The 27,679-nt window shown below is 36.5% G+C and overlaps 2 protein-coding genes across 10 annotated transcripts in view; both read left to right on the top strand.

Moving 5' to 3' along the window:
* The window catches only part of bbs9 (Bardet-Biedl syndrome 9), a 141,357-nt gene extending 122,673 nt beyond the window's left edge, over positions 1-18,684 (top strand). The window contains exons 22-23 of one of the 3 annotated variants that reach the window (XR_006370562.1): positions 12,896-13,001; positions 16,670-16,758. Coding sequence is in view for 2 of the 3 variants with exons in the window: in XM_044116080.1 (XP_043972015.1) it covers positions 16,670-17,007 (338 nt within the window). In the remaining variant the exon portion in view is untranslated. Of the gene's footprint in view, positions 1-5,421; positions 5,542-12,895; positions 13,002-16,669 lie in introns of all 3 variants that reach the window. The other 2 variants (XM_044116081.1, XM_044116080.1) reach the window with 2 other exon arrangements.
* A 4,462-nt stretch (positions 18,685-23,146) lies between these two features.
* The window catches only part of bmper (BMP binding endothelial regulator), a 44,352-nt gene continuing 39,819 nt past the window's right edge, over positions 23,147-27,679 (top strand). The window contains exons 1-2 of one of the 7 annotated variants that reach the window (XM_044116074.1): positions 23,147-23,228; positions 25,280-25,346. The gene's annotated coding sequence lies outside the window, so the exon portion shown is untranslated. Of the gene's footprint in view, positions 23,229-25,279; positions 25,347-25,978; positions 26,088-27,679 lie in introns of those variants that run through there. The other 6 variants (XM_044116071.1, XM_044116073.1, XM_044116076.1 and 3 more) reach the window with 6 other exon arrangements.

The raw sequence follows: 27,679 nt of genomic DNA, 5'->3' as shown, positions 1-27,679 counted from the left end.
TCAATTTCTGCAGATGTTTCTAGATGTACAGTAGATGGAGGAAACACGGGACAGCAGCTCAAGAAGCCAGAGATCCAAAACTCAAAGTGTATGTCTGTGGTATGTGGGTGTGGTTCACTTGCTCTGAATGTGTAAGTAAACTCAAAGTGAGCAGTTATCCATTCAACCCAGTCCTGCCTGTATGTGTGCTGCACTCGTGAGTGTGCATGTGCGCTGATGAGCGGTATAATTTGCCAGATCTCTTAAATTTCAAATGCATGTTTATTCCGCCCGCATTCACACCTGTGTTAACATGAAATGTGATGATTCTGCTAAAGATGACCCACCCTCTCACACATGTTCAGTATTTCTCATGTGTTTTCATCTGATGTCTGTTTCCTTTTGGATTTTTTCCCTCTTCACCTCTCTGCATGAAGCTGCTGTCCATACAAAGCCTGGTGTTTGAGAGCTGAGTTTCTTGAAATCTAAACTTTTAGCAGCTGTGAACATTTCTTTTTTTTTAATGAAAAACAGACCTATGCTGGAGTTAATATCCAAGTACCAAGCACAGTTTTCAGTAAAAACTTTATTTGTACTACATCTATTTTAAGTGCAAATCAAAGTAAACCTGATAATTATCTCACATTTTAAAGTGGGTGCAGGCAAATTAAGCTTAGCATTGCTTTAAAGGGATTTTGATGTACACTTAAATGATGTGCAACTTATTTAAAACAAACCTGCTTACTACTCCATCTTGGCTCTTTGTGAGAAAGCAATCCTAACTCTCCCAAGAAAGTATATAATTACCTTCTAAAGTTCTTCATTAAAATGTTAGGTTTGTGCATGTGTTTACAGCCTGGCTTAGGCTCACAGCAGTAAGAATCTTGACGGCTTTTTGGAGCTGTGATTAAAGAACTGCAGCAATAACTTACTTGCAATTGAGACTTTACTGGTGTGTGTGTGTGTGAGGGAATGCTAGAGAAACAGAGACAGAAGAAGAAGACTGAAAATGAAGAATCTGAAGTGAAAGTATTTTTTGCAAATTATTAATTAGCACTGTTAGCACAGTTAGTAGAGATAGCTGTAAAAAAAAATCAGAATATATATAGATCTTATATGTTCCATGGCATATGAAGGTTAAACGCTTTATAACTAACTTATTCTTTGTAATGTAGATAGCTTTCCTGTTGATCCTTAGCAGCAAAACTTGATTAACGGTGCAGAATTTTGCTGCTCCTGAATTCCATCCTCAAGCATTATTTTATGTCAAACAAAAATCAAACAAAATTTCCACTGTTTTGGAATATTTGCATCAAAAATGAAACAGCTATCCCCCCGACAGCACTAAAATTTCTTCAGATATTTGTCTGGTTGGAATGGTTGATGGATTGGTGGCCTTAACCTGATCTAATATCAATATTGGATCAAATGTAGTCTATTCCTCAAGTTAGTACAGGCACGGAAGTTAGTGACGTTGTAAATTGACTTTCATACTTAATCAAATTGAGATCAGTACAGAAATATTAAATTGTGAAGAACTTGTCGACAGTCTGCCAAATCAAAGAAATCATGGAATTGTTTATGAAGCAGATTCTGTCCAGTGTTGATATTTTCTCGCTAAATTCATCAGTTTCCTGCTTTTCTTTCCACTTTATTAATTACCTACTATGTGGGAGGAATGAAACTTTTTCAGATTTTTTGATTACCAGGGAAATCCGATACCATTTAGTTGGTACAGCTGTTTTAAAATTAAATCACTTTTAAAGTACTATAATTGAAACATTTTTTTTTGTCTTCTATCAATTCCAACATCTGAGATGCCTTGCCATAGGCGCAAGCAGGAAGCAATGAAAGTAAAATGTGAATATTTGAAACAGTAAAAAGTCTCAAGAGTTAAATTGGCCTTGCTATGGACTCTGTGACGATAATATATATATTTTTCTTTTCTTTTCTCAATTGAAGCAGAAGGAAATAAGACGAGTATTTTAGTGTCTCCAGTAGCTAGTTGCTCCCTCGCCATTCTGAAGACAGCATTAATCCAACTCTCAGCAAAATGAATGCCGCTAACATCAGCATTCATTGCTTAAGTCCACTATTAGCAGAATTAATTCAGAATGGTTATGTTTTGCCTATTAACTTATCATCAGCTAAATAGATATATTTATCAAATTAATCAGATCAACATTCTATCAAAAGCTCTGCTTTACTTTGTGACTAAAAGTATAATATTCCAGTTTTTGCTTGAAGCAATTAGAAGAGCAGTCAAGGCAGTATAAAACAATAGAAACTTTCACAGTAAAAGCTTTTATAGTTCTATGAACTTTGAACAATACATTTTCTATCTATTCAAGATATCTTATAGTATCCCCAGCTTGTAAAACCACAATAGTCTGAAGTCTGTTTTCCGCCTGCAAATTGTAATTTAACAGAAGTAATATAGAAAACATCTTTGATATGTTTTTGTGAGAAAGTGACAAAATTATCAATGTTTTTCATTATTACTACTTGTTCTGAGTTGAACTTATAACTGGGCGGAATTAGCATTTGTAAATCGTGGTAAATTTTTCAATTATGTCCTTAAAATGTTTATTTATTAACTGCAAGTTAGACAAATTGCACTGATTAAAATCTATTCAGAAAGCTTCCCTTAGCTACAATGCTTTAATTTTACTGTTAACAAAATCATGAGATGAAGATGATTTTTCCATCCTTCGGACAGGAGTAGGTCTACTGTTGCAGTCTGTAAAATGTGAAAGTTTACATATTTAACATCTGTGAGAGAAGCAACTCAATATGTCTGTTAGTTGTTATTAATTCCTCAAATGCCTGCCATTAAAAAAAGAGTTTACCGTGAAGCCACTGACAGAACTGTTCTGTGAAACCACAAATAGTACTTAAGGGATTATCTTGCTGCAGAGGAAGAAAGGAGGCTAAGGAACTGTCAGTCAGTTCTAGGAAAGAAGCTGAGTTGTGTTACTGCAGCTTGCTGAAAATGTTAGATTAACGAGGAAGCTTTTCCCCCCAGGCGAACACATGTGTGTGTGTGTGTGTGCGTGCGCGTGTGTGTGTGTGTGTGTCTTAGGTAAAATCTCATTAACATAACTGAGTCATTCCAAAATCATATTAAGCATTACTTAAAGACTGTTTGTTGAATCAATTTGGTATGTTTGTGTTTGTCAAAAGGCTCCATGTGTTCCTGCTCACAGCAGTTCTGCCTGTTAATTTGGTGGAATAAAGTGTGTTTGCTGTAAATTTGCAATTTGTAAATGTGTCTCTGTGCGTGTAGGTGTGCGTGCGCGTGTGTGTGTGTGGGGTGTGGGGGGTGCGTGCGTGTGTGGCTTATTAATTGCAGGCACAGTTGATGGATTTGAATCTGGCAACCGTAGCACCACGAACAGGCGGTGTGAAGGATGGTCAGACAACCTGCACTAATATTATGTCACCATGCTGTCAGCTTGTCATTAATGGTGTTTTGATTTGTTTTAGAAACATAAAAAAGTAAAGTGAAAAGGGAAAAAAATATTTTTTTGAACTCATAGCTCTTTAATTACCTTTTTAAAATAATTCTACAAACACAGTGTCTTTTATCGTGCCAGTTGTACAAAAAATACATTGTATGCCTTATATTTTCAACACTTTGTGTTTATAGCTCCAATAAGCAATTCCAGAAGCTAAAGCCCAATTCGCCTATTTATCAATCAGTAACTTGATTTTGTATCCTCATGTTGTCATTTTGTCTCTTTTTCTGTATCTTTTGTCATATCTGTAAAACAAGTATGTTGTATCATTTTACTTAACTAATTGCACATTGTTTTATTTTTCTTTATAAATACCGGTACACTAATTTAAAAAGTGATGAAAACATCTAATTTAATTTATTCCAGTATGTACATTACAGCCTATATCAGGTTGTATTTCTTTTGATCTCCTTTTGAGCCAGCTGACTGATTTAATAATATAATACAACTCCTCAAAAAATCAGAATATTTCAAAATGACCTCCTGCTGGGAGACATAATTCATTAGAGAAGGCTAAGCATATTCTGTTAGACTATGAGTAAATTTGAAAAATAATGTTGAACTCAAACCAGGGGTGAAATATGCCCCTGGTAGGTATGAACCTACAGATATAGTTGGTATCAAACTTATATGGGTACAAAATAATCAAAGCTACATGTATATGCAAATGAGTAATACCCATTTCCAACCCCTTATTTGCATTTTGTATTATTGTCTAATTGTAACTTCTCATAATAATAAAAACATTGAAAAATACATCCTTTATCTTTTTTCAGAAATCAGATAAAGTTTTCAGAAATCTTTGTTTGTGTAATTATACAGTTCTAGATTGATGAATCTAGGTATTTATAAGTGGAGATGATCCAGTGCTGTCTAAACTCAATAAAAAGTGTGAAAAACAAATCAGAAGCTACGTAGCAAAGACGAACTTCAGCTTTATTAACAGCTAACAGTTAGCTAGTAACAACATTTTCAGTATGTAGAAGTAATTTCTGTCTTCTCTGTCACTGTTTTTAGCTTGCTGCCATACATGCACTTTAAAGTGGCGAAAACCTCTTCAATACTTTTATAACAAAGTCTTGTCTGCCAGTCTGACAACAAGCCAACTTCATAAATGCAAAGGCCATCTCATAATGTACCATGTTTCCGGCTGTAAAATAAGACTCTCAAACAACAGGGTGTCATTTTCTGTCATTTCCTTCATCTGCTGAAGTCCCATTTTGATGGTTTCTGGATTTACTTAGCATTTCATTTTCACTTGAAATATTGTTGAATTTTTATATGACATAGATCTTGTTACACTGCTAGCATTTTTGTGACACTGAATACAACTTAAACATTCCTTTTCCTGGACCAGACAGATTTAAAGAGGAGCAACGAAAGCAAATGAGGTGAACCAGTGATGCTTTTCAACAATTGGTGGTGTTATCCAGGACAGGTTACTGTGAAATACCATCTCTACTTTCCAGATATTGAGCTGTTAGCATGTCATGACAGTCTAATCATTATCAGTCTTCACTTTCATGGCTGACTGCTACTACCAGAAATTCTTCCTGCCCACAGCATCATCATTCACAAAAAAACTTCTTGAATATATTTGGAAGATATGAGTTTCCACATTTAATTTTCCTTTGGGATAAAGTATGTCCAGAATTGCGAAGTCAGGTTTCAGATTTACAACTGAAAGTTATTTTGCAAATTGAGTGATTAAAAATTATTTTTGAGAAAATTAAATCCAAATAATAGATGAGAGATTTTATTCACAGATTATATGGAATCCATGGATGTGGGAAATACAGAAAATTGAAATGACTCCTTCATGCAAGTACAATGTCTCCTCTGTTTTCACCCTGCAGGGGTCAGAAGGCTTACTTTCTGGTTTCTTCTCTCCTTTCGCCCCTTATTCCTTCCTGGCATTGGGAAGTGTATCTTTGGCAGAGGCAGTGGCGTGGAGGAGACGGAGGAAGAATGGTGGCTTACCACAGTACAATTAAAAGACACATGCAGAGCCACAGCTGCTGTTTCCTACAATGAACTTGAACAGGTGCCCATTTAGAAATATAAGAAGAGATAGAATAAATGTACATATAGACAGGAAAAGTGTGGGAATATTGTAAAAGAGGTAAATCGATATGAAGTCGAAGGGTGTAAACTTGGTTTATAAGAAGAGAGAAAAGAGGAAAAAAGCAAAGTGAATGGAAACTGGGACAGGGAACAGGTACACGAGTGAAAGAAAACAGATGAAAGGAGCAGGTGAAAAGGAACATTTGTTGTTAATTTTTTGGGAGAAACAAAATTGCATTTTTACCATTCAAATATCCTACTTTGGTGTTTTCTACCTATTTACCGGGTTAAAGATTTCTCAATTTACCTCCTTTAACCTTTAGGGATATTAACTCTGTAACTGTATTATGATTTACTTCTTGAAGGGTGTGTGATTTGGTTCTTTTATTGTGCATTTAGAAAATTTTATAAATCCTTTGGTGTCCCTCAGGTCCTCTGGGGTCTTTCAGACTGGTTTTAAGTTTGGGGAGAAGGGAAGTCTGTGTGCAGGATATTTCCCCATCAGGGTGCTTCTTTTGTGGCAGCCTGGGTGTTTCCCCTTCCTCTCTTTGCTACAAGAAAAACACAAAGTACAGTGAAATATAAGAAGATCTGAAAATATCTGGAAATATTTTTATAATTAGCTTCATAAAGAGCAAAAGCCACAAGCCTGCTGGTTATGCCTTGTCCATTTATATTTCACATGGTGGGAGTGTTATTGATGCTGTCATTCAGGAAGTGTTTGGCCGGTAGCAGGGTGGATTGAAAATTCAAAACTCTGGAGCTTATATTAGATAAATAATTCAAACTGATCCAGATACGTAAACGTAAATCCAGATAACTTACCTCTGCTACTTCACATAGGAAAAAGTCAGTTGATGTGGTTTACATATCTGATCAGCAAGCCTCCCTTTGAAGGTAATTTGGGTTTCTGCCACTGGGAAAAGACTCTGGGGCAGATCAAGAAATCATTGGGGCACAATATCTTCTTCTTCTTCGTCAGGGGACACCAAAATGTCCTGCCTTAAGGTTTGGCACTGAGGAGGGGGATATGTGAGACTTCTGTACTACTTCCACAAGTTCACAAGTGGCACGATTGCAGTTTTACTAAAATCTTCCTTCCTCAAACACACACCTGAAAGTGATGGATAGAGCTTTTGTTTTTAGTTAGTCACACCTCTAAAAGGTTTCATCTTCTGAGAGCAGAAGAGGAAAACTGTTATACAGCAGTTTTGACATTTTAATTTAACATCCATATTAATCTCGAAACTGATAATCTCCAAACCATTGAATTGCCAAAAGAGTCACACCTGCTGATGATCTATTATACAAGAAATGGATTAGCAAAACTTGGCTGGTACATATACTATTAGATTTTATGGGGAACAATAGGATTTAAGTACTCCATCAGGGACTACTTCTACATTTTTAGCCACGTTTTTATCTCAATACTTACTCATTGCAATATATTATGATTTTTTTTTTTTTGATTGAAAAAGATTTTTTTTTTTTTTTAATCAGGCCTAGCTCAGCATAATTGCTGTTTTGTAGCATGTCCCTGTCCTTCATAACATAATAAAAAACATACAGAGATATCCAACATGATATTACATTAATAGATTGGAAGTTAATTGGGAACTTTAGAACTGTAGCAGGATGTACAAAAACAAATGATCTGTCCTAAAATGAAATCATTAAATCTGAATATGTCAGAGGTATGAATAACTCTGGGCTTAGTTAAATGTTTTGTCTGTTTATGATGTCAGATAGCACACACAATCAGGACACAATAATCTACTCTGAATCGCTTTTCCTTAAGCTTAGAGACTGTGTCTGTGTCTGTTTAAAACTGTGCCTTGGTGTTTCTATGGTGGAGGAGTGTTAAAACAATTTCTAGGGATGGACTGTTGTCTCAGACAAGTACAACAGGCCAACCACAACAGAAGACAAGTGAACAAACACACATACCCAAACTAGATTTAGCATCCTACATTTAAGCTACAATATGTAAGTATCTGTTCACATGTGTAAATCATCATCCAGTTTTTATTGCATGGTGTGTGTTTTCATTTTAGAGTTATGTATATGCTATACGTATTGAGTAAAATTTACAGTTTATGTGTGTGTATGTATGCGAGTGTGTAAGTCACCCCGCGTTGTAAACGTTGTCTCTGATGTGGTTGGCTGTATTTAGACAGAGCAGAGAGTGCAGAGGAAGTAGACAGAGGCATGTATGAATGCATTTGTGCATGTTTTTGTGCATCGCTGTGTGATTGTGAGAGACAAACACAGGAGTTTTATGTCACTACCAGACCTGGAAAGCTTTGTGTTCTTTTCTATCGTTGGTTCTTTGGACTAGCCACCATATATTTTTCTGTACATTATGTGTGTGCTGGTATGTGTGTGTCTGCATGTTGGTTAGTTGCAGGGCGTAGCTGAGCAGAGAAAAAATATCTTGGCCGACCACGGGAATGAACACACCCACTATACCACACCCATACAGAGAGAGTAAGAGAAAGAGAGAGAGAGAGAGAACCTAAGCAATGGTCTCAGCCTCTCTCTCTTTAAGTTTTTGCATTTCTCAACTTTATTGCCTCATCTGAAAAAATAAATCAGTATTTTTCACTTTTTCTTTGTTCAATTTATCCAAATGTAAATGTTGATTGCATTTTGTTTTTATTACAAAGTCCTTAAATCTTATCAGACCTATTTCTTTTGTATTTTCAAATGTCCAAAATAAAGGATGAGGAAGCGTTCTGCTGTATACAAGCCAGTTATTCTACTGCCACTATTTGTACAAACATGTTGTTTTAGAGTAAGAGTTAAAGTTCAGGAATCAAGTTCCTACAGCAAGGGAGTTTAGTTACTAAAATAACTTGCCAGTTTTGGTTTTTTTAATCTACTTGAAAAGCATGTTTTAAAGTTTCTTTTAATTCTTGGATCACTAACATTGTGCAATAAGCTGAAATAACAAATGTTTTACACTTTCATCTCAACGTCAGATACGCTCACGCAAACATGCTTATCAAGTTCAGAAAACGCAAGCAGTTACCACTCCATTTGCCAAATTGATCTGCCTTCACAATCTATTCATGATTTTCTGACAAAAACACTTGATTTTATTGCACAACAAAATATTCTAAATAATAATGAAATTATTTACTAGGTTGACCCTAAAGTAAAAGGCACTGGGAGAAGTGATTCAGCCTGTCAACTTTCTCCTTGTTTAAATAGTGTGTGTTGTAGGGCTTTCTGTTTTCGCTCTCTTGTCGTTTCCCATCGACTACACAGATTCAGTTTTGTGACTCCACATAATTCTATCTAAGATTTGCAGCACAAAAGCAGAAGGGATCTCAACATAAACACTCACAAATTTCACAATCTCCAAACATACACTTTGGTACAGATCCAATCAGTCAGTTCTTAACAGATTCTGTCTTTCTGTCACAACATGGTGGATTCTGTAAATCAGTCAGTCTTCAGCTTCAGTATCCGGCATGCTGACGGCACTGGGATGCGGGCGATCTGTGCAACCTCCTCTATTTTGACTATGCCTCCCTGCAGATGAATGCAATGCTATGATCCACTGCTAACACATGAATCAAGGCAGAACATGTGGGCTTTGAACAAACCACAGATAGCATTGTTCTCTTTATCTTTTGGACACGCTGACCTTTGTTGCTGTGGTTTTTGTTTCTGTGTCACTAGGAACAAACAAGTGTTTACAACTAAACTCTTTTAGAGAGTAAGGAAACCAGATACCTGTCATTCAAAGGATCACACAGGCCAGTGGTGGAAATTGCTGCACCACTCATCTATTTGGTATTAGCAAGGTTTTCCTATTCACCTTTTCATGGACACATGATGAGATGCACATGTGTAGTTGTATTTGAACACAACTAGTAAGTTCATTGAGTTCCAATGGACCCAAGAGCACCAGTGGAATCTGGTGGAATAGAAGAGTTATATCTTTTACAAATATGAACCAAATGTGTGGTGCTGCCATGGCAATATGGACCAAAATCTCTGTGAAAGGATTCTGACACCTTGTTGAGTCTGTGCCACAAAGAATTAATGGAGTTATAAGGGGGAAAGTAGTCAATGAAATACATTTTTTTGTGAAGCACTTTCAATCAGTTTTATGGATGGAAAATAAAGACCTTTTGTAAAACTGCACAGAAAATTGAAAATAACAGAGGAACACTCAAATCTAAAAATTATATCAATGAAAATAACACAATACTATTGTAATTATTAGTCAGTGCAGAGTAACCACCTGTTTTGAAAGCATCTCCAGTAAGTTATACCCAGACTTTGTGTAGAAAATGGTCAGTGATGTCAGCCGAACTCATTCTGAAAAAAATTCTCAACTATTTGAATTAGTTATATGATGGATAATAAGAATAAAATAAGTTCTTAGATATTTCATGGAGATGTTTTGTATTTCTAATAACTACACTTAACTCCTAAAATCTGTAAGAAAATTATCTCATGAACCTTTTCTGTCTTTCTGAATTTACGATTGTGCTATTTTGTCGCCAGACGAGAAAATAATCTCCTTTAAATTGGTTCCTAAAGTGACATAATTTATTTTTTCCATTCAAAGTTTGTACCGGGAGTACGATTGCTAACCATAAAGTCAAAGGGAAGTAATATCTACAAATTTTAAACCCCTGATCAAGAACTAAGACACTATCTTTGTTTAAACTTGATTTTTTTTTTTTTTTAGAAACCCAAACTAAGGTGAGAGAAGACATGCAACAATATCAGAAACACAGAATCTACGTGCAAGCCACTAAGTGCCCAAGGCCAGTAATGTTATTAAAGCCAGTCAGTACATAAACAATGTGACAACCCTTTTTCTTATCCGTTATGCCGACAAACATGCCTCTTAAAATGAAACACCTCCTCACTCATTCCAGAGAACAATATCATAATGGGTTTACTTTCCTAAGAAGCATTCCCTATAACTAATAACATGCTGTTTGATGACATAAATTATCCATAGTTTAGTTTCCTGTTGAACAGACCTACATTGGACCCAGCTGGGCCAGTTTCATATTGGATTAAAACAACTCTAGGCTGTTTTAACTTTTCCAGCTAGCTGCTGTCCCACGTGAAAAGAGGTTAAAGTGATGTTGATCCCTTCATATCAGAATGACGTGGCACACACAGCTCTGCACTGTTTGGTCTACACACTTCAACTTTGTTAGTTTGTTGAAGTAACACACTGACATGACTTGACCTGACCCCTTTAGGCTTCCATACAAGAGGGAAGCTACCATCTTGTCTTACAACATCAATGTTTATCGACTCATTGCTACCACTCCCTCAAGGACCTAACCCTCGCACACAGTTTTATTTCATACCTTGGAAGTAAAAGCAAAACGTTCAACACTTTGGTCTCCCTGGGTGATTGTGAATGTTCCTGACCTACAAACACGTGGAAAGTTTTCACAGATCTGCTCATTTGACTTTTATAATGTTACGCTACAGGATTTAAGGCCAAGCATGAGAGTGCTCTCTGTCCTTACTGTCAGACTTCAGATTAGCCGTGACTTCTTTTTCATCAACATTTTAGGAAGGGGTACCGCCTGGCGATTGCAAAAACACTGGCAGATTTAATCACATACCTTTTACAAGGAAAATCCTTCAGGTTCGACATGGAAAATATTCAACAGTGAAAGACAGAAACAGGGAAAAGCTAGTAAAAGATTGCTGACAATCGTTTGATCATAATTATTCTAACAAACTAGATAATTTACACACATATCTTTTAAGGAACTGTCCTTTCAGCACCACAAAATTAAGATGCATTCTAACAACTAACTATTTTTATCATCAGCCTTGTCATTGATGTTTTATATTGCTCAAACAGCATGTAATGAACATAATTAGTGGAATTTGAAAAGTGTTTATGTGAGATTCAGTTTTGTGCACATAATTGGGGTTGACAGGGTTCATTAACAGTCTGGACAAGACTGGATATGTATGGAAAAAGAAAGTATTTGTATTTCAAGACTGTCTCAATTTCTAAACATTGCATCTATTCCTCGATTTATCCATTCACCCATTTTCCCACTTCTCTTTCATCCTTCTATCATTTCATTCTTCTGTCCTTCTCTAGCTTTTCCAGGTTTCAAAGTTAGGCTATTTTCATAACCTGATTATCAACTTCTGCTTTTATATCTCTAAAATGCACTAAAAGAATTAAAAGTCTTAAAAACTGAGTTTGGAAAAAGTTTTGAATTGTGACATAAAAATATGTAGCAACCCAATGTTCCAAAGCTCAGCAAACCATTTATATAAAATGTTTGCCCTCTGGATGTTAAGATACATAGTTAGTTGTGTTTGTACTGAAAAAATATGGACATAAAAAGTAAAATATTTATCTCAGAAAGATATTGATCATTTTTCTGAAGCAGATTAGCTGTCATTTGACTGTTGTTCTTTAAATCATCTAACTTGAGTTTTGTTAGCTCACATTTGTATTGGTGCTGAAAAAACAAGCCAAAGAGGTGAGGGCCATTGACCTTTGACACACAGCCGATGAGGGGTTGACCCCTGCCTACAATGATGATTATTGACCTCCCATCAGTGCAGAGTTCCTCCAACGCCACAGATTTATCATCAACATTCACCTGAATGGATAGTTTTAGATGGAACTATTGACTTCAAAAGATAAATTTAACTATCAGGATTATTTTTAGATTACCTGGAAGTTTATATTGAAAGTCAAATTTGACATTCAGATTATTTTTCACTTGTTTCATTTGTTTAATCCTTTATTAGACAATATAATACCAAAACAAAATGTTCTGCAATGTTTATTTTTGTTTCTTTGCACTGAAACCTTCTGATGAACTTTTTACCTCAGATATAAAAAATTGTATTAAGCCAATATTACACATATGACCTTTGTGAAACAAAGCCATCAAACAACAGAGCACAGCAAGCCATCATAATGATTAGATTAAACTGAACCTCACTGCCTGGCTGACATCTTTAAACCAATAAAACGCCAAAGTACGATCAGATCAATCTCTCAGCATCTGTGGATACATAACCAGGCTGCTGTTGTTAATCAGTTCATAACCCATTAAATGCATCAATTAGGCTCGTGCTGAATGTTCGACTGTTGAATTAAGATATTAAATTAAACAGCTGTATTTCTCTAATCTGATATGACTTTTATGTCACTTTTATCTTTCATGCCAACCAAAGAAAAATAAGCACTGTAATATTTTTGAAAAGCATGCACTGTTCCACTCTTTTACTGTTTTTTTTTATTAGTGTGAATGTAAAAGCAATAAATAAAATACTTTAAAGTTTAATGTCTTAACGTTGCATCTTAGAAACTTTTTAACCTGTGTGAAGCAAGAGAAGACATAAAGTGTTGGTGTTGACGTGTTGCTGCGATGCCTTTGAGCCAACAAGGAAGGTAGACACAGAACCATTTTGGTGAGTAAGTGTGAAGTGGAGTGCAACAGAAATAACACCTTATTATAACCAATTTGACTCCTGTTGATGGCTCATTTCAACATCACACAGAAGTGCTTACAGTTCCGCTTTAACTATTCATCCTTCTGGAAAATTTACTGTAGGTTTAAAATGAATACTTTAATTTGACCAACATATTTCTTCAGTTCTGGGGATGCCAATCTAAATCTGTAGAGAATCTGTGAAGGGAGCTATTCTAAAATTAGGGTTACCGTAAGGAGGCCTTCCAACCTATCTTATCACCAAATATAAATTTAAATATCAGTGAAAACATGCAAAACTATCAGTGAAAACTAGACTAAAACATTGCTTTAATACCACAAGTGGTATTAAAGCATTTAGTAAATAGCATTTAATAAAAGCAATTTAATAATTGCATTTATTAAAATGCAATTTATAAAATTGCATTTTTAATAAACTAAATAAACATTGATGCATGTTGGTTTTATTCAAAACTTATCATCCTTTGACATTTTGTTGTGAGAGATATCAGTATCCTTCTCTGTACCATACAAACCTTTTGGTTAAGTAAAAACAATTCTAATTCTAAATTTGCCAAGGATTTGAATTACTCTAGACCCATGTATAAAAGTGTTCTTGTAAATAGTTGGATCATATAAATAGTTGAATCAGATATTTATACCATTTTAGTGGTTGATGTTGTATAAAAGGTTAAGAACAAACAAGCACCCATCTACTAATCATTTCACAGAACAAAACGAATATAAAACATGTAAAAATACATATTTTGGAAAATCATACACATTTTATTTAATCAACTGAATATTTTAGAAAAGAAAAGGAAGAAAAAATCAATGCTACATCTTTCTCTTACTTTGCAGTTGAGGAGAATTTCAGCACTAAATCGTATCTTTTCCAATGGGCCCAGTGGGTGACCTGGTCATTATTAAGGAGCCAGTCTGAGTTCAGATTAGTTCCATTTAACTGTTTATTTTGGTTTGACAGCTTTATATAGATTTTTTTTTTTAGGAGAGCAGAGGTCCAGCACTTAGTAACTTTGTTTCAAAGCAGAAGAGACATTAAAACATTTAACCTCTAGGAACCTATTGGGTCTGCTTCAAATGTTTCTCATTGGTGTTGTTTCGAGTCAGTGTGGACTGGCTGATATGAACTCACACAGACTTATGGTGTTTGTTGGCTCAGCTGCTCAGGAGTGATGTGTCTTCGGAGGGATTTTGTGTGAAGTTGTAACCAGACAGTTAGCATCAAGTCTGGATTAGCCTGTCGCTATGGGATTAACCCACTCAGAGCCACTGATGAAATGCTCTTGATTCTCATAAAATACTGATTTTCTTTTGGGGGGGAGGACGGTTAGCTGCACTTGTAAAAAAAAAACAGGAGTGTTTGCAGACACTTTCACCATGACAATTTGTTTCTTTACAACTTCACTTTCCTGACAGAGACACCCACATTCAGAGTGTCTTTTAGTCTGATTGTAAAAGATGTGAGGGAGTGGTGCAATAATTTGCATGTTGCTATTATTGTATTCTTTAAAAGTTTCAATTATAGCTTCATTTGGTGGATTAGGTGTAAATTTGTATATAAACGTGTGTTTTCTTGTCTATACATGTATGCCTCTCTTGTCTTTGTAGTTTTGTGGTTTTATGGTCGGGTGGGGAGAAAAGTGGCTTTCGGCAGTCGAACACAGGCAGTTTAATGAGCCGTCGCAATTAAGCTGTTACACTATGAGTCGGTACATTTTGTCACTGCAGACTGATTTTATCATCTTTCATTTTTCTTTTTATGTGAGCAGAATTTTTTTTTAAAAATAGTCATACAAGAAATCAGCTTTAGTTTCTTCAAATTCAAATTGTTTTGAGGATAGAATGAATGTTCAGCAGCGGTGGGTAGAGTACTCCAAAAGTGTTGAGAAGAATTTAATAAAGTATTTGGTAAAAAGGCTACTCAAGTGCCAAGTAGCTGATCAAAACATCAGTCATTTAATATTTAAAAATGACATCATTAGACAGAACAAAGTATAAAGTTGAGTGAAAATGTTTGTATTTTAAGGACCAAAATAACAAAAACAGACAAAAGAAGAATTTTTCCAAATCAAATTCTTTGAATGTAAAACATATGAAACTTGAACAAAATCTGCAGGTGTGTGTCTGGTGAATTTTTGGTTAAAACAAGATCTTCATTCAGTGAAGTTACCGTACTCACAGTGGGCACGCTGCAAAAAATCTAAATATTACCAAGAATTTTTGTCAAGGTTCCAGTACAACTAAGTTAGTACACATGGAATAAGACAAAACTAATTTAGCAAGATATATAGAAGCTTATTTTTAAGAAAATAATTTATAAATGTAGATTTAAAAACCACATTAGCTCCACAAAAAAAAAACACAGATGTGGTGTTTTTTTTCATTAAGAAGACCAGGGGAACTAGTATATTTTTTTTCTAATCTATCTTCAAGAATTATTGACTTAAAACAAGCTTCCACATGTCTTGCTGAAAAGCTACTTTTAAATAAGTAGGTCTAGGCTTATTTCAAATGCACTAAGATATTTGCACTAGAAACTGGACAAAAATACTTGTTAAGATTTTGTGTTTTGGCAGTGTAGAGTATCCACAAATGTTACTGAAGAGTAGTGATACTTCATAATAAAATTACTCAAGTAAAAGTACATAGTGCAAAGTGCATTGCAAGTAAAAGTAGTCCTAAAAGTAAATGTAACTGAATGAATATAACTCATTACTACCCAACTCTGCTGTTTTCACTGTAGTTTGTGTTTACGGCACCCTCCTGTCACACGGCACTCGAGTCTGTCTGTAAAGCCGTAGACGATGGGCCGTCTGATTAGCTTCTTTCTGGAATCTGCGAGCAGATTGAGAGGACAGCCTGTTGTCTCCATCGCGTACATCCGAGGAAAGATCTTTCCCCACACACAGACACATTCAGATACCTTTAGAGGCGGTTGTTGAAACGCAGTCTCCACTCACAGCGAGATACCAGGCTGTCGTCTGCGGTCTCTAAACCCTCTCTGTTCTCATGGAGATAAGAAGTGCGTCTCATTGTTGGCAGACAACAGTCCTGTTATCATCTTATCAGAGTGCCAGTTCAAGCTGGAGGAGTCGGAGCTGAAGACTGCATGTATTCATGTGTATGTCTTTACAAAGGATGGGGGAAGCTCGATTAAGAGGAGTTTCTTTGTCATGCAGCAGGTGCTGTTGTCACTCAATTTGTTCTCACATTAAAAGTGTGTTTACATCAGTCTGCTACAAATCCTCGTTTTAGGGCAATTACATAACAACAGAGCCAAATCTGTTCTTTGTTGCATCAATCAATTCTCTGCCCAGAAATGCTTCTTGACACACAAAATTTGTCATGAAAAAAGAGAAAGAATTTAGGTGAAATAATTTACCAATGGAACTAGTAGATCTCCATCAACATTAAACAATTATTGACGTCAAACAAGCTCCTACATCTTGCTGAAAAGTTACTTGTAAGTTTGATCTTATTTCAGAAACTAGACAAAAAATACTTGGTAGGTTTTAGTGCTTTTGCAATCTAATTTCCCTCCTTCCTTTTCAAGCTAGACCTGTATTTTCCTCGTAATCAAAAAATAATTGCCTTTTTTGTATGTCTTTGTTTTCCCTGATTTAGAAAAAGAGAAGAAAGAAGTTTCCAGAGAGCCATCTGAGGCAGATGTGAAAGAGGAAGCAGGAGTTGCAGGAGCAGAGGAGACCCTCAAGGAGGCGAAAAGGGAGAAAAAGGAGTCATCAAAAGACAAAAAAGAGTCAAAGAAGGATGCCAGCAAGGAGCCCAAAGAGCCCAAGGATGACACGAAGAAGAAAGAGTCATCTTCTTCCAAGGAAAAAAAAGAGAAGAAGGAGAAGGACAAAGACAAAGAAGGAAAGGAGTCTGGGGACAAAAAAGTGTCCAGGAAGTCCTCCTTAAAAGTAAAAGAGAAGAAGAAAGACCCGGAAGCCGGAGAGGGCTGATGGACGCAATGCAATATGTTATCTTTATATGCATTTACAAATATAAAGTTCATCTTCCACACTTATACTGTTAACATGTCAACATAAACAGGGCAATGTAACAGAAAAATGTCCACTTATACGGTTTACATATGTATTTAGTTGTAAATATTCTGTTAGGGTTACATTTCTCAGTGGCAAAACCATTTCCTCCCAGATGTTTTTACGCAACCGCGCTGATCCGCTGCTCTTCTGCTGAATCCACAACATATAGCCGTTCAGCGACTGTGTTTTCCAACTGTGGTGAACTCGGAGTCGACGAGGAGTGAGGATGAATGCGAACTCCTCCTCCTGCTCGTCGTTGTCTTCGTCTTGCCTCAGCAGCATTTGAACCCACAGCACTAATTTCAGCAAGGGCCCCAAACCAGCTCACACCCACACACACTTTGAGGGTTCACCGGAGTAAAAACCAGGAATAAAAATCGCCTGGCTCGTCCGGCCGCCCTGCTGCTTCCGGGTAAATCAAGGCTACATCCCACAGCCTCCGCTGCTGCAGCCACCCCCATCTGACCTTCACCGCTTTTTTAAGTTTGGTTCACTCAAGATGAACGCGTGGTGGCGTAGGGACACGTACTTGTCCAATTGGAGTTCCAACCTTTGCTCATCTGTGATTTAAGCAGCTTCATTAATGTCAGTTTAAAGAGAGTAAATTAGAGTAATAGGAGTGAAACGAGAAAACTAGACATTTTTTAGAAGCAAAAATTCCTATGTTGTAAAAGAAAAAATCTCAGATTAGTACAATATAACATAAACACTTTTTCTGATATTATTTCCTTTCAGAGCCAATTAGACAGGCATGGCTTGAAAGTTTCCTTAAAGGATTCAAACACTACATTTAAGAAGCATCTTTCACAAAAGACAATTGTGTCTTGTCTTTTTGGTAAGGATTTTCACATTTTTAGTATGAAATTAAGACACATTCTAATTATGTCTGCAGGTCCGCACATCCTTTGATGCAAGTTTTAGAAAAACTGCTTTTTTTCCATTTTGAACCCACAGCACATGTACATTTGTACATGTTTTGTCATCCACAGACAGTAGATCTTAAGAATTTTAGGTCTGTTTCTGCCAGAATTAACGTTTGTAGACTCCTGCCAAAGTTGCTATTCCAGCAGCTCTGCGTTACTCTCTAAGTCCACATGAAGCCTGTCTGTTGGTCCAATTTAGGCTGTTTTCTTGTCCGGGACACTTAATTTTATTTTTAGCTTGTATTGTGAAACAGATGACTGTTTGAAATGTTGGTCTCAGCCTCTGTTGTCTGAGCAAAAAACCCATGGAGGGAATATAGTTTCCCTCCATTTAAAAAAAAAAAAGAAAAAATAGATATTTGATTATTTCACACATGTTTAAGTGTAAAAGTTGAAAGAGCGCCATCTCATCTTTGCCAAGAAAGACTGTTAGAAATCTTGGTGATTTTGTAAAACTATCCACAGGATACCATGCACTATAAGTTTCATATCATATGTTGACATGTTTGAAATGTAGAGCAGGTTTTGGTTCACGTCCATCAGGCTCCTCCTTTGAGTCTGCTTTTATAGCCATTGTTTTTCCCAGAAGACATTTCTGTAAAAACCTTGCTAACTGTGAAGCCTGTAGTTAAAATCCCCAAACATGAGAATAAAGTAAACTTATTTATGATTATTTAGTATTAAAAGTGTCTTACTTTAGGCAATTACTGCCCTCTAATTGTGGTTGGGATTGTGCAATATTCCTCCTTTTGTTCTGTTGGTGGGGAGTAAATTACTTTTATTGAATGTGCTAAGTTTTCATCTTTTGCCAGTTAAAACGTCATCCGCATTGAAGTACATCTTAAATATATATTAACTCTGAGCAGTCATTTCCCCTTGGTCTCCTAATGCACTGGTTCAAGAGCTGTAAGTAATTTTTTTGTCTGAATTTTCCAAATCCTTAAATGTGGATCAGTTTGCTTTATAATATAACTGTTTATATCCCATTATAGGCACTTGTAATGTGCAGTGCAGTTAATCCCATAATAATTAGACACAGTGTGGTCTGAATACTTTTGATTATGAGCTGATAGATATTTAGATATCGATTGAAGTCTGAGGATGATTATCTGCTGTTTTATGCCTGCTACTGTATTTGGTGTTGAATACAACTGAAACCGATAGTAGAGAACAATAGTGACATTTTTATTTTGTATGCTGGCGAAACAAGACGGGGTTACTTTATTAACTTGATAAATGATAGTTATCTTTTTAGCCTTCAACCTCATCTTGTGTCATGTTTCATGATTCATTAAAGAAAAATTTAGCATTTAAATTTACGTCAAAAGTTCATTTTGGATCTGACCTTTTTACTGAAGGAAAAGTTTGATTTCCCAGTTTTCCGTCTTCTCTCATAGGCAGCGGGAACTTTTTATTCAAGCAGCTCTCCTGAGAATTTTTTTAGCCATTTCAACCATCATCAACCTGATGAACACGGCTGTCTGCAGGTTTTTAATGTTACTTTTTTTTTCTTTTTGACTATAAAAGCAGGATCAGGTACCGGTCGGGTAAGGATGCTAAGCAGTCATTTCTGTTTAATTTGGCAGCCGCCAACAGTGGGTGCGCTTTGAAGAGCCCTGCAGATGAAGTTACACTCCCCTAATTTTTGTTTTTCTTTCTCTTTTTTGGTAAATGTTTTTTATTTCAGTCTCAGACCATATTATCTCACTATCAAACAAAACCCTTTCTTCACTGTGTTTAATGCTGCTAGATTTCTTCCATTTACATCCATCTCATACCCTGAAGTTCTGTTGTTTTTCCTTGTCTTTTTGTTCCTTTTGGATTTTCTGCTTTCTTTTCATCTTTCATTCTCACTCCACTTCATGTTTTGACAGTTTTTTAAACTTTAGATTTTCATTTCCTCTCTGCGACCTTAAAAATTACTTTCTGATGACTTCTGTTATCTTCTTTCATCTTCTTTGTTAACTTTATACGTTTGCTTCCTTTCTTTCTGCACCACTCCATCCATCAACCTTCACAAAACTGCCATCTTTGTTTTGTTTTTTTTTTATACATATTTCAGCTCTCTTTAGATCTTTCTTCACTGACAGAAACTTATTCTTGGATGTGGAACTTTTTTAAAGGTCTGTCTAGTAAGACAAATCCATACAAATCTTTCATCCTTCAAGCAATTCCTCGCAAATCTTAGTTCATCGGCTGAACTGAATAACTTTTAACACCTGAAAGTTATTCATGCTTAAAATTATTCAAAGACATCTAGTTGGCCTCTGAAATCTAGCTTAATAAAAGTGTGGACAGTCACTTAAAGAACTCAAATGCATCAATTCCAATTTTGTGTAAATAATTTAATCAATTAAATTTATCTTAAAATCCCCACATTTCTCTCAGACTGTCTCTTGAATGTCTTTTGTAGTTTGTGGATTTCATGCAAAAAAATAAAAAATTAATGCTGGTTTGAGTAAAACATCCTAAAATAGATTTTTTTTTATAAAATAAGTATGGCTCCTTCAACCCTGAATCAATCAGAGGCATTCAAGTGTCTTGGTGTTAAGTGTGACAGACAAATATAAAGATGGATGGATGGACTGGCTCTTCAGTCATTTGTTACAGTTCTGGTCTGTTGAGGTACATAAAGAGTAGAGCAACAAAACCAACTTTCTATTTGTTTGGTTCAATTGCAGTAAGAACCAAAAAACTAACTCTTGTATGTTCATAAAATAAGGATCAAGGCCAAAAAAATAAGACACAGGGTGTGCCTTTCCAGGTCGATTTCTGCTGAAGGGAGGCTGGACTTAGTCCTCGGGTGTTTTCACAACTGATTGTCTGGTAAACTTGGTTCAGTTGCTGGAGTGATTCACTTTCACACTATACTGCATCAAACAATATAATACTGCCTTTTCGCAACTTGTTGCACCCTCGCCTGTGGTAGCACTGCCCTAAAACCTATTGAAGGAAGCATCACAAAAACCTCTGTGAAAATGTACTCAGTGAAGAAAACACTGAGCACATTGTCCTTCATCACAAAATGTACACAAAAATGGGGTTAAATCAGGTTTAATTAGTTGTAGGATTTTTTTTATGTCTTTGGAAGAAAAAAAACACTAGCCATTTCTCCCACTAGCGATAGACTCGCATGTTTGATTTGGTTGTATTTACCCAGAATGCCCTGTGCTGTTGTCCACTCCCTCCTTTTAGAGCAGTCTCCAGTTCTCTTGGCATTCACATGCATTCGAATCGCACCAGAATTCACTTCAACCAAACCAAGACCGGGGTCTGTAGGAGGAGCAGCGTTCGCTTTTTGGTTTGCATCAGAGTTCAGTTACGTATTCACACCTCGTTAAAAGAACTGAACTTTCTTGTCAAACAAACAAAAGTTCAATTGAAGTGGGCTAAACAGGGCTGGAGTGTATTTCTGGTAGGAGGACATCATGACTCCTTCCCTGGAAATGTTACAGAATCTTTTTTCTAAAACCAACTTTTTCTGCTCTGCCCACTGACTGAGGATATTCTCAGTGAAGTCTTGTTTGCTGCAAAAATATTGAAGTAGCTTAAGAGATTAAACATTCAGGGTGGATTTTTTTATTTTTTTTTTACTCCATTTACTTCTTTATAATTTTTGGTTGCTTCAGTTTCTTCCTCTTGTTTTGTCTTTGATGTCTGTTTTGAATGTTTGTCTTTTAGATTCACCAACTTCTCCCAGGTTTCACACTTGTGTCCAGTAAATCACCTCAACTTTGAGACCAGGCTGCACACACCCAGCTGTTACGAGAACATCAAACAAGGTGTCAACAATCAGAAAGCTGCAGATCCTCAGCAGCGGTCTGGATAAGCAGCGGCTGGATTTAGAGGCGCGCATGTCATTCTCTGGGTTTTATTTCGCAGCTTATGCTCGTCTCACCGGGTTTAAGGTGTAAACATGATGGATTAGATAATTGTGGCACTGTACTTCTCTTACTCCAGACTTGATGCGGGTTCAGGAGTTTTTAATTTTCAAAGATGAATAGATTCTTCTTCCTTTTTTTGTTTGTTTGCATGATGCTGATCCCTTGTTTTGAGAAAATTACATAGTTTTCTCAGTAGCATTACAAAGTTATGTTTTTATTCCATCAAACAGCACCAACTTTTTTGTCTTTCTGCAATATAATTTTTTGCCTATGATGTTATCATTCCTACCTAATGTTTCATTTGATGAGGGTGATCTGTTAAATATTGGTTTATGTATTTACTATAAAATCCCTTTTATCTAAGTATTTATCAAGTTAGATTTACCAAATTAGGACATTTAGAGGGCAGCTTCTGTAGAATGGAGTGATACACATTTTGTCCAGGATTTCTGCTCAAGGGTAAATTCATATTTACATAAATACACTTTTTTGTTTTCTTTTTAAGGTTATTTGCTCTTTTTGAAAAGACTTGTATGACATCATCTGCTGTTCATCGCCCTTCTTATTGATGGATTTTATAGAAATATTTAAGTTCTTTTCTTTGCACCTTGGGAAAATTTGGAACTGCAACTTATTTTTCAAAAATATTATCAAAATGGAATATTTTTATTTTGACTCTTTATTCTCTACCACATCCTTTAAAAATTTATTCTGTCCTCAGTCTATGTCCATCCATCCATCCATACATCCATGCAACCATCCATCCTCTCTTCCTTTCTCTCTCTCTTTTTACAAAGTGTTTTGTTCCACATTTCTGTAAATTTTATTGCAACATCTTATTGCTTTGTGTGTCTCTCCTTATCACTTCCAAAGCTATAAAAGCTGAAGTCTCATACTTTAACTGTGGGAAGTATGAATGCAGATTATCTCTGGACGTAAATTTCAAATATAGAGCCGGTCGATAAAAAAAAACAAAACAATAAAAGAATACAACGTCAGATGAAGCAGAGTCTTTAGATCGGACTGGTTGAAACCGGCTGGGTGGATGTTCGTGCTACTGCTTCTCAGACATTTATCCTGACTTCCTGTTCCTTGTAGGACAAACTGCCCATAAGGTTTTAGCACATGTGAGGATAAATTTCTTCCTACACTACTTTCTGACCTTCCAACTGTTGTGAATCACTGCTGGGCCCTGTCAGGGACAGTATAAATGTTTGGGTGGTTCTTTAAACTTGAGCATGTTAATTGCCTGATTGGATGCAGCTGTGAAGGCGTTAAAGGAAGCTGAAGTTCACAGTTCAATCTGTTGCTGCCTCAAATACAGCCTAAGGTAAGGGTGTGCCTTTCCAGGTCGATTTATTCAATATTTTACATGTCGTCGACTCAGTTCTTTCTTTACTGCTTTGCGGTTATATTCCTGAGAGATTTGCAACACTGAGGTTATCATCCGAAGTAGTTTTTCAGCTTATCAAATCACTAGTTATTAAATTATTATTATGGCCCTGAATGGATCAATAGTCTGAACGTGTTTTCCATGTTCATTCAATGGAAGGAGGGCATTGCTTGTGAGACACTTTGCCCACTTTCCAGTCTCGGTCCAGAGCTGGAGGTAACGATCTGAAAACTGAGCTTTCTCAAAATCACAGAGGGAAACCCCCTCTCCCTTCCCCTCTGCAGCAATTTAACTGTTTTTCTTTTTCTTACTTGAGCTGAGGTTTTAAAAAGTCAGTTATGTGCTGTATGACTTTCATGACCTCTGGGCCCATGAAACCTGAAAGAAAAGCATTCCTGGCTTCCTTCCTGTGAACCGTCCTTTCCTGCAAATACGTGGCTTCTGTCCGACTGCAGGGAGACGGGCCAAAAGATTAAGTCTGGGGCCGTGCTGCTGCAAAGCCCGCAATATGATAGATCCCACAGGTTCTAGGTTAATTTGAAAACATCTTGATGTGCCCTCTGATTGAAGCAGAAAAATCAGCACTGTTACACGCTCAACACACCTAAGCTTCTGCAAAGCTCATTTACACTTTATATCCAGTTTCCAGGGTGGTGGTGTGTGTTGTGAAAATAAGAGGTCATTCATAAAAAGCTCCATAAACATCTTGAATATCTACGGTTTTCTCACTTACAGGGATGTAAACTGTGAACAGTTAAATGATGCAATTTGTTTTTATTGCGTAGCTCCACCCAGCTCTGTCTGACTGAGGCTGTTCACTCAGTCAGACATATTACTCAACTACCGTAATTGAGATAACTAACATTTGTCCTGAAATGGAATTAGTTCACAATGTGGAAACTGGCCAAAAACACGAATATAATACATGAGAAAGCTACAAATACATTTTTGGTTTGTTTGCAGAATTTCCATAGAAATAGCAACATGAAGTCAGGTGATCAAACGCAAACACGTTTCTTTCTGTGTTAAATAGATATATGCAGTTACATATTTAATAGACAGGAAGGTGCATGTCTATTAAATATGAATGTACAGCACAGAGAGAGTTGTTGCTTTATAGCAAATCTTTATGCATTTTGTGCATTTTTATTGTTCTCTGGCAAATATTTGTTTTTAAATGCATTGATGTCATCCTTTCACAGTCATACTTTCCATCTCCACCTAAAGAAACTAATTTTAAAGCTACATTTTGTTTAGTTTTAAAATCTTATTTAAGAGCCTTCCATTTATTCTTTACTCTAATATAAAATGACAAATGATGCCTTAGTGGCAGCTGTCTGCATACTGTGAGTTCACATGAAGCTTAATTTTTAAAATGTAGCAGCCAAGTTTGTGTTGGATGAGTCAACTCTGAACTTTATGTTCACTCTTTGTGGGAAAGTGCTTCCCTTACACTGTGGGCTTTTCTGATGCCAGAACCCATGACTAGAAATTCAATTTAAACTCGGGTTCTAATGTTTAAAGAGCCAGTCCAATGTTTCCCCCCTACAGCGTCCCACCGGCTGCAAGGGGCTTTAACCTCAGAGCTGCTGGGAGCTCCAGCTCCCGTCTGCAGGCAGTAGAAACATTGCAAAGTGTCATGACCTCCGGTAATTCCCACATGGTTAAGGCAACCCAAAAACGAACATTCCCTACGTATCTATAGTCTTAAAATCTCCACTTCTCAAATGTAATTTTCTTTAAATGTGCTTCCTTGAAAAGGTTAGGAAAGGTCTATGAGCTACAGAACACACGTTTATCAGATTTTTTTGCACAAAATCATTCTTAGATCATGAGATTTGAGTCTACTCATTTCTGCCTATTTTGAACTCTTTTCAAAATGAGCTGAAGTGCAGTTATACAACTGTACATCTTTGGAAAGCAGAAGAATGCAGCAAGTGGTTGCTGAATAAGTCAATAACAAAACACTTGTCTTTCCCATTATACAGCAGCCACTGTACAGCACCTGCAGTGGTAAAACCAGCTGACCAATTGTCCTGGAGTTCAGCTGGGGTTGCTAGGTAATCCCACCGCGCTCGTCAAATGTGGCTTAACAAACGAAAGGTTTTTGAAATGGCTCATTTTCCAGGCACAAAAAAAATTAATGTATTACTAAAATGGCTGGGTGTGTTGTTTAAGCACTTTGTTTGTTTTAGAAGTAGTTGGTACCAAATGGAAGTAAAAAAAAACACGTGGAACTCCATTTTATATTATAGTTTTTCTTCTCTTTATGGATAATTTATCTCGGAAAGTTTAGTCATTTAGTAATTGTGAAATTTCCCTTTCAACCAGATAACTGTTTGACTTTCTGTAAAGAGACAACAAGAGGTTTTCTACCACACATATTTACACATTTATGTCACTGATCCTAGAATCCACAGGCATGGATTTAGTGTCCCTCTTGTTTCATCCTTCCACGTTTATGTGATCATCTGTGAAAGTTTTCTTGCTACATAGCATGTGAGAAGCTTGTGGTCAGCTCAGGTCAAATCCCCCAACCTTTCTCTGTTGCCATCTAGTGGTTAATATTCCTATAACCAAACCTTTCCCATTTACCATAAGGCCTTTCTTATGTTTTCTTTCTTCACATTGTCTCTTTCTTCTTAAAACATAAGCTTTCATTTTCTTCTCTCTACATCACAGAGCCAGTTTCCTTTGAGCCTCCCTGTAGCCGTCTCTTCTTCACACACTCGCACCTCCGCCAGCCCTGTGGTGCTTCCAGCACGCAGCATCTGACACTCAGTTAAAAGCTGCTGGGTGGGTCCTAATTATTTCTTTGAAGATTCGCTTTTCCTCCCCGTCTGAGCTTCTGATGGGCTTCACTTTAAAGAGGCCAGACGCACACAAACACGGCGGCAGAGTCAGGCAACCTGCCTCGTCTGTCAGAAACAACTAAAATGTTGTCTCCAGCCTGCTGATTTATAAGAACACGGTGCTTAAATTTGCATTGTGAAACAGCATGTTGAGTTTGGAGAAGCCTCTTGCTTTGTCAACCAATCACTGGCCCTCTATCTCCTCTCATTGCCATGTTTTTACCTTTATAACATTGCCTGTCTCAAAATTTGCTGTGACATGTCCACTGAGAATGATCAATTTTCTAACAATAATATACTGAACTTTTCCAAAAATAGTATTAGTAACAGGAGCTTCTCATTCCTAAAAAACAACCACAGCAGAATAGTATGGATTTTTATTGCGTAGCAAAAACGCAACTCAGTTCCAGAAACGCTAAATTTATTTGTATCTAAGGAAGAAAAGCAACTAAGATGACTGAAACAAGCAGACGTTTTGTTAAAAATTATTCAACCAATTGTTAAAATCACTGTTTTAGCAAAGAAAAATAATAAAACATTGGAATCAATTATTTCCTTGGGGGGACAGAGATTGGATCAGTACAACAGTGTACGACCATAGAGAGAAATGGGGAGTAAATTTCCACCAAACAAGATTAAACGAAGAAATTTTCTAGAAAAAAAAGAGGAAATGTCTGAGCTCCAACAGTTAAAAAAATTGCAAGAACAAAATTCTGAGACTTGGAATTTCAATAGCCAAACATGTCTGACTTTTGAAACTCAGAAATTTCAAGCATTTTCTTGAAAATTTCTGAGACTAATTTCAAACGTTCCGAGTTTCTGGCAAAAATTGACTCCTGTTCTTCTATCTACCACTGCCCTAGTATGTGCTGTAGATCAGTAATACTAAAAACACTGTCTAGTTAGAAAAAAAGGAGCATTGTTTACTGTCTGTGATTGAATAAAAAAGATTAAATGTGTCAATTAGGCTAAAAATGAGACTTTGTTTTCTTGGGAAATCTAAAATCGGCACTAATAAATTACTAAACTTATGGCTGAGCTTCCTCCACAGGATGGCTTGGCTCAGCTGTAGAAAAAGGGTGAGGAGCTCCGTCATTTGGAGGGAAACCAAAGTAAAGCCTCCGCATCAAAAGGAGTCAATTAGCTGAACTAGCTAAATCAAATCCACAGAAATTGAAACATGTCCATAGTTCAGATTGGATGATCCAGGGTGATTGGGGAAACATCTGTCCATTCATTCTTCTACCATTCAATGACACAAAATCTCTGACTTCACTTTCTGACACTCTGTAGCTCAGGAGGGGAAAATAGTCCCAGCAACAGTTTCTGTGAGTGGGATCAGATTCTTGGACCACTTTGGTGGCTTGCTGTTGGAAAGGAGAAGCAGCAGCTTTACTTCAGCTTCTTCATCACACCAGGCCTCAATAGTCACAAGATGTCAATCATGAGCAACGAAACAGGATGTTGGATGCAAACTAAAACATAAAATTGGTGCAACACGTTGAGTCAAGGTGATAATCTTTTCAATGGCTACCC

Source organism: Gambusia affinis, linkage group LG05 (assembly GCF_019740435.1).
Source record: "Gambusia affinis linkage group LG05, SWU_Gaff_1.0, whole genome shotgun sequence".
NCBI lineage: Eukaryota > Metazoa > Chordata > Actinopteri > Cyprinodontiformes > Poeciliidae > Gambusia > Gambusia affinis.
This window is presented reverse-complemented; position numbering and strand designations above follow the sequence as displayed.